A 14,618-nucleotide genomic window follows, 5' to 3' on the forward strand; every position below is an offset into this window, starting at 1 on the left:
CACAAGATAACATGAATGAAGCTTTAAAATGATCTGATATCAGTTAGTGATGAATACACAGAGCTGTATGTGAAATAATTTTCTGAGAGAATGTCTTTTTTTTACTACTGGTCTCTTATTGGATAGCTATCTGATTTATAAAAAACGTTTCATTTACATTCGCTCACATGGCTGAACGGATATGAATCCGATCTTCCATCCCACGCAAAATGTAAATGCACTATTCATCACTTTGCCTTAAAAAACTTAAGAGGAAGCTTATATAACTCAGATTTAGGATATTTACCACCTCAGCCCAGAAATAATATTTTTAGCTGTGCTCTTTTAATGTAACTAAATATAATAAATGTTTTGATGTTAGTAAATAATTAAAATACCTTGTTTAATCCAGACCTTATTTGTTTTGAGGTGGGAAATATCTTGGAACGCAGCGTTTTACAACAAAAGTCAGCACTTAATGTATTTTACACAAGGGCACAAGTACAGAGCAGTAGGAGAGTGAGACAGCGTGATGATTTACAGTAACCTGGGTTTCCCCATGCTGCCTTGCGTGCAAATTTATTCACGCTGCAAGTCTGGTCTGGTGTAAGCCAGGCTAGATTTACAGGTCCATGAGAAGGGGAAGATTCTGAATTTGTCATTAAACTATTTTATTGGTTCTAGAAAGTTTTTTTACCCACTGTCATCGCTCCACAAAGCAACTAGTGTGTTGTCTTTGTTTGTTTGCCTCTCTCCCGGCTAATGTGGGAGTGACGTGCTTACGTTTGGGAGGAGCAAAGCGCTGACATATGTGGCGATCTGATTTAAGTCCATCTAAAAAACATTTTTTATAGAGCACAAACTTTGCGTGGGAACCGGCATACACACATTTCTTGCCCTGCTTTGTGCATACACTAGCTTTATAAATAAGGCCCCTGGTCTTTTTATGATCAGATAGCTATTCAATCAGAGAAAACGCATGACGTGACCAGGTGTAAAATTATCACTGATGAACTCCAGACATAAGCTTTTGTTTTGTTTATTGTTTATTTTGTTTATTTGAACAGTAACTATTCTGCTCAAAAGGAGTGGGCCGAAACAAAAGAGCTTATAAGCGCCCTCTCCCAAAATTAATAAAATTTCTAATTTTACAATAGTACAGAAAACCATAATACAAAATCAACAACACAACGATACAACATCAAACAACAACAAAACGTAAATAAAACAAAAAAAGGATTATATAAACTTGCAATATCTGATCATGGTAGCAATACTCCTAATGGCAAATCATTTCTTCTTTATACTTTTCAAAAATCTTTTGTTTATATTTAAACAGGTTGATATTTGGACATATTCTAGGACAGAAGCAACACAAAAAACACACTTCTGTTGTGTGTGCGTGTGTTGTCTTCAGTTTCACTTCTGTCATGGGCTCCACAGCAACAAAGAGTCTCCCTGACGAAACTGATGAAGACACAATGAACAGGTGAGATAATTTTAAAGTCTTTGTTTTATATTTAACAGAAATGAATAAACATTAATGATTTTCTGATTCACTGTGAAATAAACACAAGATTCAATTTTTACAGTAATTTCTATACATTATAATTTTTCAGCCGTATAAAATTCAAAAAGCAACAAAAGGATCCCACACACTATAAATCTTGCAAAAGTGTCGACAAGTTTATTATCAATAAGTTATTGTCTCGAAAATAAATCTCTTTTCTTGAACTACAACAAACACACGGATTGTAGGCAACAGTTTACTTCCTGGGATTGATGATGTAGACAAGACAGATGTTATCATAATTCTTCCTGCTTCGGACTCACAGCCTGTAAGTTAACTCCTGTTAGCAACCGAATCTTTCAAACATAGTGAGGATCGTCACATTTCTGGCTGACGTCAGAGGTATTCAGACCGATTAGCCGGCCAATCAGGGACAAAGAGCTTTTCAAATGCATGCGTTTCAGGAAGAGAGGGAAATCTAGAGCTACAAAACTTTATGGTATGTAGAAAATTATGTGTTTTTAACCATAAACCATGCACATAACACATTGTATTATACCAAATACACAAAATAACATTGTTCTTTAACAATGAAATAGGTGCACTTTAAAAAAAAAGATAATAAAACATTACTATCCATCTGCAAGAGACAGGACTTAGATTTCTCTCTCTTTTGGGTGGAAAAAAATTAAGTAAAATTCAAAGTTCTACTGCCAAGTCCATACGAACATCAGAAATATAATGAAAGTTATCTCGTCAATTAAGAAAAACATTTGCATAAAAAACGTGTTTCTGAAGTGTTTTATGTTAATCTGCAATACTGCAATCCACTAGATGGCACACTTACCCAATTTATGAAAAAAACTGAAGCCAATTTATTAATGTTAAACTTGGTATGTTTTGATCATTGTTCTGAATCTGATCTCTAACAAAATTCCTTCACAAAATTCCTGCAATTATTTCAGCTTTTTGCAAAAAATAAATAAATAAATATATTTTTAAGACAAATTCCCATATTTAAGAGTTTATAAGCAGAGAAAAAATGGAATGGGTTAATAACCCATCAGACCGGTTTAGACAAAGACTGTTTTGCTTACCAAATTCAGTTGTATCGATTAACTGAATTATGAAGTAACATTGGAATGTTTTTTCTGGTCCTCTGGTCATTCACTGTGATGCTCTGGCTCTGTTGAGAATTCTCTCCCTATCCTGGTATCTAAGAAGCTGGAAGATTAGCGTTTGAGGGTGGTATGCCTTGTCTAGACTGCCGTAGATACTGTGAGCCTGTTGAATTTCAATCCTTTCACCTTCCTGAAGGCAAGGGATCCCCTTTGGTAGATGTTCTTGAAGAAACTAAAAGCTGTTCCCTTTCAATACGGTTCACTTCGCATTGCGTCAGTTAGCTGACGCTATGGGGGAAACTCCTGTTTACTCAGTGACTGAGGCCTATTGGTTAACGTCTGTACAAAGTACAGACCAATGACGTTTGAACCCGCGCGCGGGAAGCGCACGTCCTTATATAAGCGCGGTAAAATCGTCAGGAGCTCATTATTTTCTCCTTCAGCGCGAACCTCTCGCTGCTCCGAAGAAAAAGAAGAAGCCTTACCTCGCCGTTGACAAAAGCCCTGCAGCGGAGTCCAGGCCTAGCGTCTTCCCCTGCCGTTTTCCGGCTGAGAACCGAAGATAGCAGAGTCCAGGTCTAGCGTCTTCCCCTGCCGCTTTCGGCCGAGAACCGAAGATAGCCTTCGCTTGCCGTGGTACGAGCCCTGTGCAGCGGACACATGCCTGACGAGGTCTCCCCTGCGGCCGCCCGGTAAGATCAATATTTTTAATATAAAGCTACTAAAAAAGCCTCTCTCTAAAAAAGCCTCGGTGAGCCTCTCTGCTATGAATTCCCTCCGAGCGCGTTACCGGTCTGGCACCTCCCACGCCGGGACCGCGCTTATGCTTTGGTTGTCTTATCCATGTTTCGTGCTCCCCCTGCTGTTCCTCTCTCGCCGGGATGAACACACGGCGAGCCATGAGACTAGATGGATGCATAGACAAGCACACACGGACTAACCCCCCCTGTGTTCTGTCACACCGCAACCGTTCATGCTTACAGAGTCCCTTCGCTCCTCTCACATTCAGTGGCGAGATCTCTGGCACATATATTAATCCCCCGAGTACATCGGGTGATACCGTCACGACGCATGGCTGTTCTGTCTGTGTTGCTGCTCCCCTCTGCCGTTCCTCTCTTGTTGAGATGAACAAGCGGGGAACCGTAGACCTGGATAGATGCATACGACAAGCAAACACGGGCGGTCTGCCCCTGTCTCTGTCATAGCACAGCCACTCATGCTCCACGCTCGCGGAGTCCCTCGCTCCTTTCCCCACAGTGGTGAGGTCTCTTAACGGCTTAGCTAGCACGCGGTATTACGGCTCGCTGCCTCTAAATGCTGCTGTCCAGTGTTCAACGATTACAGAGCTTCATGCCCCTCCCCTCCTGGAGCGGCGCGATCTCATTCGTCTGCTCTATAGGGCCGATTCGCCGCTATTGGAGCACCAAGAACACTCATTATAAGAGAGCTTCATGCCCCTCCCCTCCTGGAGCGGCACGATCTCATTCGTCTGCTCGATAAGGCGGACACGCCTCTATTGGAGCGCTAAAACACTTATTATAAAGCTTTACTGGCCTGAGCCGATCTCACTTCAGATAGCTCACTCTTCGTCTGCCTGGTAATTTCTCTCTGGTTTAGACGGAATCAGAGGCAGAACGAATTTGTTTATAATATACTGAGGCCCGAATACCTCCCTTTATTCAGTCCCGTCCTATATCAGTGCGCTGAATATTGGTACATTCTTATATACCCGGTTTTTCTGCCCTTTTAATAAACGGCAAAACCGCGGGCCTCACGGCAGACTTCCTCTCTGCGATGGGTTCAGTCTGACATTAAACCACCTAGACATACTACCCTGCTCCGTGAGCCGTTCGGTCACCGTCACTACTGAGGCTTGTGCACCTGAACGGCTGAGCTCTGGTCTCCGCAGCACAGCTGCATCAACAGAGAACGAAACTGTCTAGGAGAAAAGGTGGTTATGTCGCGCCTAGGCTGGACTGCCCTGAAATGTTTTCTGTGTGCTGTTTATCCAAACATACTGTGTAATACTGTCGGCTATGCGACCTCACTATAGTGGCGAACGGTATTTAATTCCTCTAAAAAGAGTAATTTCCGTGCTTACTATACTGTGTATTGACACCCACGGTTGTACGTGTCTCTAAACACTTTATCGCCTTACTGACAAGCAATCAGTAATACGCACACACGGCCCGCTGTCCATTATTCTATCGACGCTAGCCGAAAAAACCCCGGTTTGGCCATATACTGTGTATTGACACCCCACGACTGTACGGTGTCTCTAACACCTTTCTGCCAAATTCGCTCGCAGCCCACCTCAGTTTCTCCGCTACGATGCTGATGGCGCAAACGAGCACGGTCTTACGGCTGTTATTCTCTCTTCCTAGAGAAAGGACAGCCTCAGACTTTTGCATGGCTCCAAGCGTTTGAATCGCGCCCTCTCCGGACGGCCACTCAAAGGCTTACAGCCAAGCGGTTTATGACGTTTTTCGGCCATATAGCTGATTTATATTAGCAGACCCGAAGACGCTCACACCTCCGCTCCAATACTCGGAGATATTAAGGGTAATATCAACCTCAAGTGAGCTTGCTACCTGCCACAATAAGTTTCAAAGCTCAAAGCGCGCGCACAGTCAGACGCGCGCGGCATCTCGTTTAAGACGGGCACACGTACCCCTCTAACGAGCCTCAGAAAGCTGAATATCGTGGCATTCTGTTCATAAGTCCACTTCAGTTTGACTAAGCAAAGGTCCCGCCCCGAGCTGACGGAAGCTTGCTTAAGTTACACACGGCTGCATGAAGTGCTGTCATTACGAGCTAGCCCAGCATCTGCTGTGGGTTGAACACGCTTTACGACGGCAATCAGCCTTCGGCGCGTGGAACGCCGTTTGTCTCATATAAATTACCTTGTACTGTGAATACGGTACATTAAGGGGATGATTTAGCACTGCAGCACTCTCGACCGTGTTATTGTGATAATGCGGTCGGGCAAACTACGGTGGTTTCATTATTTACCGAACCAGACTGAGATCTCGCCCCCTAAACAAGCTGACGAGTCATCTCCTTTATAAACTCATTGCATCGCTTTATAAGCTATGTTCAATCAGAGTGATACGCATCTCATGCTTAAACCACCAAGATTCAAATATTAACCCATTATGATGGGCGTGCGGAGATGGCATCCGTGGGACACGACCTACATTGACACAAGCTGCTAGGACCCCTTTCACGAGGCGTCCTTATGCAAAGTCTGACCCATTCTGTCTAGTGACATTTGAAAGTCTATACCCCCGCGAATCGTGGGTGGAACACTTTTCTCCTCACTACAGAGGCACGGCGGCTCTCTCCCCTGCCTATATCTATGTGGCCGTGATAACAGCGAACCACGCTTTTACGACCGACCATTCATTTAATTCACAAGCCTGTCATCTCTCAGATGCGGACGGCGGCGGTAACAGCGAACCATGCTTTTACGGCTGGCCATTCACTTTATTCATAAGCCTGTCATCTCTCAGATGCGGACGGCGGCGGTAACAGCGAACCATGCTTTTACGGCTGGCCATTCACTTTATTCATAAGCCTGTCATTTCTCAGATGCGGACGGTGCCCGAGGCACAGCGCTCTGGAACTGTCCAAGGTCCTGTATGACAGATACGTCTGACGTACATCAGACGATCAGCTGTTCATCTGCGTCACAGATCACTCACTAGAGCACCTGTCAATACAGGTTAATTATGGATCGTTGACGTTATCACCTCCCGTGACAATTATGCTCACTTGTCTTAGAGCATGGGCATGGTCTTAGAGGTTTCTCATTTGACAATTGTGACACGGCCGGCTGGTCCCCCGCCGTCCACGTTGTCAGTTTACAGCTTCGACATCCCTGCTTCGCACTACTGAGGTTTGTTGCATTAAAGGTGCGCCCATTAGCTCACCTGTATGCACGATATGGTTTTTAATTATATGCGTCCACCGTGCGCTTAGAGAAGCTCACATGTACACGCTATAACATTTTGGTATACAATAAGATGCGCTTGGAAAAGCTCACCTGTATACACAGCTGTGTTATGCTTTGTGACACATACATTGTTGTTCATCTGTGTACGTTCACGGTGCGTTGGGTGCCCACCGTTACGTTCATCAATCATATCTATACACATTCACGGCGCGTTCTGTGCACTGATTTATCTATACGCACTCACGGTGCACTGAAGAGTTCACCCGTGTGCGCACAATTTATTATCAGAACACATGACGGCGCGCTCGAGAATCTTGCCGACCTGTGCATTATAACACTCTGATTCATCTATATGCATTCACGATGTATTCAAGTGTTCACCTGTGCCCGTGCAATTTATAGTCAATACACATTTACGGCGCGCTTGGAAAGCTCACCGATCTGTGCACTATAATACTACCTATATGCATCCCGATGCGCTCGAGGGTGCACCTGGGTTCACACTATTGTGGTATCTGTATATTCCACGCTACGAACCGTTCTGCCGCATATTATAGTCAGATCGGCCGTTCGTGAGCTTCGCAGATCACTCACTACGTATGGCTGTTGCTAACAGTGGTTATTTAGATGGATTGTTGAAACCATCGCACTGGCTCACGCCCCTCTATGTCCTATATAGAGCCCACTCTGTGCGAGTTTGGCTTCTTCATGAACTTGGTCTACAGGGGTATCTATATCTATATTTGATATCTGCTACGCGGCCGGCTGGTCTTCGCCGTCTACGTTGTCAGATTGTACAGCTTAGACGTCCTTGCCCTACGAGCGCAGGTTCTCTCGGCTCAATCATGCACGCTCATGCGTTATATGTGTACACCACGGTGCGCTCAGCGAGCTCACCAACGTGACTCTGAATTTACTTATCTCGCACAGCCGCGGCGCGCTCTGTACCTCGCCGTCTTGTGCTATGTTATGTGCCCCCGGTGCGTTTAAAACCCCACCGTGTGCGCGTCAACAATTTATATGGTGCTTACACATTTGCTTTAAAGCTGTGAATATGCCGGGTATAGGGCCACATGCAGTGTCTCTCCGGTAAGGCACTTCAGTACGTTGTGTATGCACGGCGTGATGGGATTACGTTCCCCCATAGCGTCAGCTAACTGACGCAATGCGAAGTGAACCGTATTGAAAGGGAACGCTTAGGTTACTTACATAACCCCGGTTCCCTGAAATAACGGGAACGAAGCATTGCGTCTCTTGCCATGCTACAAACGTCTACGCAGCGAGTGTTATTCGGCTACGCGCTTCAGTCGAATAATAATGAGCTCCTGACGATTGAACCGCGCTTATATAAGGACGTGCGCTTCCCACGCGCGGGTTCAAACGTCATTGGTCTGTACTTTGTACAGACGTTAACCAATAGGCTTCAGTCACGGAGTAAACAGGAGTTTCCCCCATAGCGTCAGCTAACTGACGCAATGCTTCGTTCCCTTTATTTCAGGGAACCGGGGTTACGTAAGTAACCTAAGCGTTTTCACACTCGGCTGAGGTAGGCCCACGAATCAAACGTTACATCTTTGGGGACGACGCTCCATTTCCACCATTTTGTCCTGGAGATTCATTATCTCTTGCTGATGCGTATTAAAGAGCCACACAGATCCAAAATCGAAACTTACCTTTATTGCAGTGTGTCATGTAGCTGTCCATCAATGTAAACAACGTGTAAAGTAGATGAACCAAAAAGTGCACGATTAATAAAGTTATTGGCTTCTAAAGTAGGGAGTCGACTCTGAATCGCTGAAACGAGTCGTTATAGGGAGTGAGTCTTCTTCCTGATTTTATCCACGTCACACGAATTTATCCACGTCACATGAGATACTAATCTCCGCCTACAGCCTTGCCTGGGAGAAACAAAAACTATGACCCGCCCACAGCTAGTTAGTGTGTGAATGTAAACATCAGCTCATGCTGTGTTTTCAGCTTGTGTTGTTTTCACTACCAAAGGAGACTTTTTCAAGGAGAAATATACTAAACGTGTCTGGCTGTGAAGAATCAGTGGTTAAAATACATTTTTATCGGAGGGATTTAGACGTTTGGCAATGAAAGTGGTTCAGTACCCACTTTATTTGGAACAACATGTGTCTCCTAACCACAAACTGTAAGTATGATTATAGCTACATACTTGCTTAAAAGAGTGTTAAATGTCTATATTCATTTTTATTGCTTGGATTAATGATGAATGATATCGTTGTTTAAACTCTAACTTATATACTGTCAGAGTCACGATAGCAAGCGGTTTTGCTATGACCCGGTTAGTTTACATAAATGCTTAAATGAGTGTAAAATTGTTAGTTTCAATCGTCGTTTGTATTGTTTGGATTAATGATGAATGATGTTGTGTGTTTAAACTGTTAATTTACTGTCAGAGAGTCACGTTAGCAAACGGCTAACGCATGCTCATTTACGGTTTTGTAATGACCCGGTTAGTTTACATAAATGCTTAAATGAGTGTAAAATGTTAGTTTCAATCGTCGTTGTTATTGCTTGGATTAATGATGAATGATGTGTATTGATGTTGATAATGTCTTCTCAGTAAATCATGTTAGCACGAGGTCAATACATGTTGCACTGTTGTTGGTCTGCCACCGATCTGTGGTCTGTGAGACTGATCTGTGATCTGTGCAAAGACACTGTGTCAATTGACCAATCAGAGCAGAGTAGGCTACTGAAAGGTGGGGTTTAGGCAGACTGAGTCGTTGAACGGCTTTACACGAATCGTTTGGGGATCTCTGAGAAATGGGGTCATTTTAAATTTATATTTTGAGAAAATTACAGTGTTTTTTGACCTTGCATGCATTTAAACCTGTTGTCCAGGACTTATAAATAGTGATAGGATGCTTAAAATTGTCATCTTACTGGCTCTTTAACCTCCTACTTAACCGCACACACATTTGCATTAATAGAGTCCATCCACCCTTGTAATGATTTACAGAATTCAGCTTTTTGGGTGATATCCTGTCGCAATTCGTTAACAGATGAGTTTGGGGTTTTAATCATATTCTTTAAAGTTTGAATTTCTCTAGAGAGTACCTCTTCCATTATCTCTCTTACTGCATTTTTCATCTTTTTTGCAAACCTCTCCTCTTGATCTTGCAAAGATCGGATCACAAGTGGACGAGAGAGCAGAGGTGTAAAGAGTAGCTGAAAGCCATACTTGAGTAAAAGTACAAATTCCTTAATGTAAAAATTAGTAAAAAACTACAAGTTACAAGTCACCAATTTAAATACGACTTGAGTAAAAGTATTAAAGTAACCCAATTTAAAAGTACTCAAGTATTTTTACTCGTACTGAATGTTGGTTCAAAGATGCACTAGTCCTCAACACAAAGAGACATTGTAGGTCTGGGCAGTGAATACTAAGAAAGTTTATTTATGAGGTTTTATTTCCTAATATAGAAAAGAAATCAAACACTTCAAAATTTTGACCTGGCAGAACAAACACAGATTAAACATAGTCATAGTCTTTTGACTAAAATTTTATTTAGTTTTAGTCATATTTTTGTCATCTGAATTGATTTAGTTTTAGTCTTATTTTATTCAACTAAATGCCATGAGATTTTAGTCTAGAAATCTACATTAAATTTAATTTAAACCCATTTAATTTTAGTCTAGTGTCATTGTGTACTTGAATGTGCCATGTGGAAAAATATATAGCCTAACTTTGTGATATAAATATATGGTAACACTTTACAATAAGGTTCATTAGTTAACATTAGTTAGCTACATTAGTTAACATGAACTAATAATGAACTGCACTTATACAGCATTTATTCATCTTTGTTAATGTTAATTTCAACAATTACTAATACTTTATTAAAATCTTGTTAACATTAGTTATTGCACTCTGAACTAACATGAACAAACAAATAAAGCTTACATTTTTATTAACTAACATTAACAAAGATGAATAAATAATGTAACAAATGTATTGCTCATGGTTTGTTCAAGTTGGTTAATACATTAACTACTGTTAACTAATGAACCTTATTGTAAAGTGTTACCAAATATTCTTATATAGGCCTATCCTAAAAAAGATATAATTTTAATATTTAAAAAATTCCAGTAAACTAAAATTACACTAACAGAAATATGATAATGCATATTAAAAACGTGAAGTTGTTCATTTGAAAGATTAATTGTAAACACATGTAGTACGTAACACCACTATCTCACATGAAGTGCACTACATTTCTTCCGTAATGCATCCCTCTTTACAGTAAATACATTACAGCATACTTGATTAAATGTGAAGACAGTGAAATTGTACACTTATTATCAATCTTATAATGTACTTAAGTTACTCGGGCAATCAGTACAGGACCTCGCTGGTTTATTTTGGCTTATATAGTAAGTTATATCAAGTTATGTAACTTACCAGCTCAGGTTAGCAGATAAAGTAGCATCAGAGTATATAAAAATTTGTGCTTGCCTTTGAGTTGCGGGATGACCCTCCTGCAATCGCGCATCACTTTTGTTTTGATTGTAGCATCACATGTTTAACAAAGGGTCCCTTGACTGAAGCAAATGTGATATGCATCTATATTTTTGCTCTTTATCTCTTCTCTTAGACCGACGCAAACTTTTCTCTACAGTTTATGACATACGCAGCACGCAGATGTCCCGCTACGGTGGCTCAACGCAAGCCATTCAGCGTTTGACATCAAAGTACCGCGAGACCAGACTTCTCCATATGCATTTGATTCGCTCTCGCAGTACTTTGATTTCATACGTTTGCTCTGCGCACGCCAAATGAAGTCCCTCAGTTGTGTGTGTGCGTGTAACCTCGTGACCACAGATTCTATCCATCATCACCCTCTGACACTTTCGTCTCGTTTTTATTTGACGAATAAACAATGTAGCGAGTAACGTTAAGTGTCATATCAAATGTAGTGGAGTAAAGAGTACAAATACCCAATCAAAAATGTAATTAAGTAGAGAGTAAAAGTTGCCTATATTTTTGATACTCAGTACAAGTACAAAGTAGCCCAAAAAATACTTAAGTACAGTAACGAAGTACATTTACTCAAGTACTTTACACCTCTGCGAGAGAGACACATTACGTTTACACCTGGTATTTAAATCCGTCTTTTTTGTCCACTTTCGACGGCCTCTGTCCTGAATACTGTTGGGGGTGGTCTGTGAGACGGTGGGCGAGTCTCTCTGCTGTCATTCAAACAGCAGCGGGAGTAATTATGAGTTTATATGGACGCAAACTTATATTATGTTGGAGTCCACTGCTTGTTTAGCAAGTAAACATGCTGCACAGAGGCTTGTACATGTGTATGTTAGAGATTTCTCTGAATTTTCAGCACAATTGATGAAATAGGATCACACAACTTTCACACGCTTTCAAAACGAAACTACGGAGATCAGATGCTTTAGTTTTATCAATGAAAGGCTAAAAATAGCGCTGTTCACCGTATGTTCACACCAGAAGTCAAAAAAGACGTAAAACTTGTGTTTAATAGCTCAGATTAGATAAGTGGGCGGAGAGAAGGCGGTCGCGTGTGGCTGTTCGAACACATTCAACCAAATGCGTTCCGAACTCCAAAGCGATCCAATCGAAAGTGGTTTCGACTACCTCTGGATGTGGTTGAAAGTGGTCGAAAGTGGACGAGCTCAAAACGTTTTGAACACCATTTACACCTGGCATTAACGTCGTCCACTTGTGATCCGATCGACGAAAACGCATGTTAATGCCAAGTGTAAACAGCCTCTAAGTCTTCAGGCCATCTTTGCCTTTCTTTTTTGTTGTCGTCTCATCTTGAGATGGTTTATTCTTAGTGGATTTTGGTCCAGACTTTCCAGGAGTACTTTAGAGAAAAATTTTCTGACTTAATTTTTGAATGTAATTATGTTAAATCAAAATGTTGTATCCTTGAGACGGGGCTCAGTTCTAGGCGGATTTCACGGAGTGACTTTAGGTCAGCAGAACCAAAATGGCGGAAATAGTTCAGTCCGGACCATTTTCACTGTAACACCGGGCCGGTTCCGGCCAACTCGAAAAAACGAAAAAGAAAGAAACAAACAAGCAAAAAAAAAACGAGATAGAGCTGTGTTTTTTTGCCCACCGCCGAAACATGGGTTACATTTTCACTGCTACGCTGATGATACCCAGCTCTACATCAGTACTAAGCCTTCCACTTCTCTCCCACCCTTGCCACTTAACAATTGCTTGAAGGATATAAAGCACTGGCTTGTCAATAACCTTCTCAAACTCAATAAAGACAAAACAGAACTCATGGTGTTTGCTCCCTCGTCACTTCTTAAAAAAGTTGATGACTTCACACTGGATGTGGATGGCTGCTCAATCTCAGCATCTTCACAAGTACGCAACCTGGGCGTCATTATGGACTCTACTCTCTCTTTTTCTTCTTTCGTTTTAGCCCAACTACTGCAGCGGCGTTGGCCTGTGTCGTCATCTGCCTTGTTCTGCCTGAAGCAAAGAGGTGTTATCTCTCCTTGTATGTTCACTGGAGTATTCATACTGAAGGAAATGTATGTGTTCTCTGCTGCCAGTCTGCAGATCTGAGCCAAGGCCTCTGTGTCGTCGTGGGACTGTTCCACTACATGCTGGGAAGTCAAAGTTGTGTTCATCAGAAGTCTGTCCTAGTGAGAAAGGCTAGGAGTTCGCTGTGTGTCTATACGTCCTCTCCAACCACCTGAGTCTCGAAGAGCTAAAGCCCTGTGCATGCGTCCACCCACTTGTCTGTAAGTTAAACCCAAAGCTAAAAACCCAGTGTACTCACCTGTATACCTCCCTGTACGCCTAAACTAAAAGCCCAGTGTACTCACCTGTATACCTCCCTGTACGCCTAAAGCTCCAAGCCCAGTGTACTCACCTGTATACCTCCCTGTACGCCTAAAGCTAAAAGCCCAGTGTACTCACCTGTATACCTCCCTGTACGCCTAAACTAAAAGCCCAGTGTACTCACCTGTATACCTCCCTGTACGCCTAAAGCTCCAAGACCAGTGTACTCACCTGTATACCTCCCTGTACGCCTAAAGCTAAAAGCCCAGTGTACACACCTGTTTACCTCCCTGTACGCCCAAAGCTAAAAGCCCAGTGTACTCACCTGTATACCTCCCTGTACGCCTAAAGCTCCAAGCCCAGTGTACTCACCTGTATCCCTTCTGGACGGCAAAAGCTCCAATCCCAGAGTACTCACCTGTACACCTTCTGGACGCCTAAAGCTTTAAGCCTAGTGTACTCACCTGTATACCTTCTGGACGCCTAAAGCCCCAAGCCCAGTGCATTCACCTGTATACCTTCTGGACGCCAAAAGCTCCAAGCCCAGTGTACTCACCCGTATACCCCCTGCACGCCCCAGGCAACAAGTTTAAGGTACTTACCTGTCTACTTACCAGTGTGCTTACCTGTATCTGCCCTTCTGCGTCCCGGAAGAGAGGCTGAAAGTGTTTACCTACCGTACCTGTGAGACATGGAGAGAAGAAGCTGCGAAAACTTACTTACAGTGTTCTTAGCTCCGCCCAGACTATGTCGCTTCCCCAGTTCGCTGTTCACTCACATGGGTTAAGGAACAAGTAGTGACCGGCCTTTTGCATTCAGCCTCTGTCTGTCTTTCCAGTGGAGTTGGAAGGCTCATGCAGGCACTGGAAGGGTCCAGCAGCAGTGGCGTTTTGGTAGGGATTCCCAATTCGTCGTGAAGTCGTAGTGACCGACTGAAAGGGAACGTCTGGGATATGGATGTAACCCTCGGAGACATCACGTCGCCACAGTTTGCTGTTCCATTGCTGATACCAGGCTGGGCACTGGTGCTCGGCTTTGTTGCAACTGCTGCTTATATACACACCTGGCGGGGCGGCGCCCGCATTATGCAAATACCTGCATGCCAAGTTTTGTTAGTTTCTCGTCTTCTATCCAGTTTCCCCTTAACTGGGCACTGATATAGACCTTTATTCTCATCTTTAATGTTTTTTTGGTGTTAATAAGCTAAAAGTTCTCCCGCTTTCTTTGTTGCTCTGCATCCTCTAC

General features: G+C 42.7%; 1 protein-coding gene across 2 annotated transcripts in view; it reads left to right on the forward strand.

The window, feature by feature from the left end:
• The window catches only part of LOC135753701 (NLR family CARD domain-containing protein 3-like), an 85,998-nt gene that overhangs the window by 204 nt on the left and 71,176 nt on the right, over positions 1-14,618 (forward strand). For both annotated transcript variants that reach the window (XM_065271652.2, XM_065271651.2), the window contains exon 2: positions 1,319-1,468. In XM_065271652.2, the coding sequence (XP_065127724.2) occupies positions 1,410-1,468 (59 nt within the window). In that variant the 5' untranslated portion in view covers positions 1,319-1,409. The remainder of the gene's footprint in view (positions 1-1,318; positions 1,469-14,618) is intronic.

Source organism: Paramisgurnus dabryanus, chromosome 10 (assembly GCF_030506205.2).
Source record: "Paramisgurnus dabryanus chromosome 10, PD_genome_1.1, whole genome shotgun sequence".
NCBI classification, from domain to species: Eukaryota; Metazoa; Chordata; class Actinopteri; order Cypriniformes; family Cobitidae; genus Paramisgurnus; species Paramisgurnus dabryanus.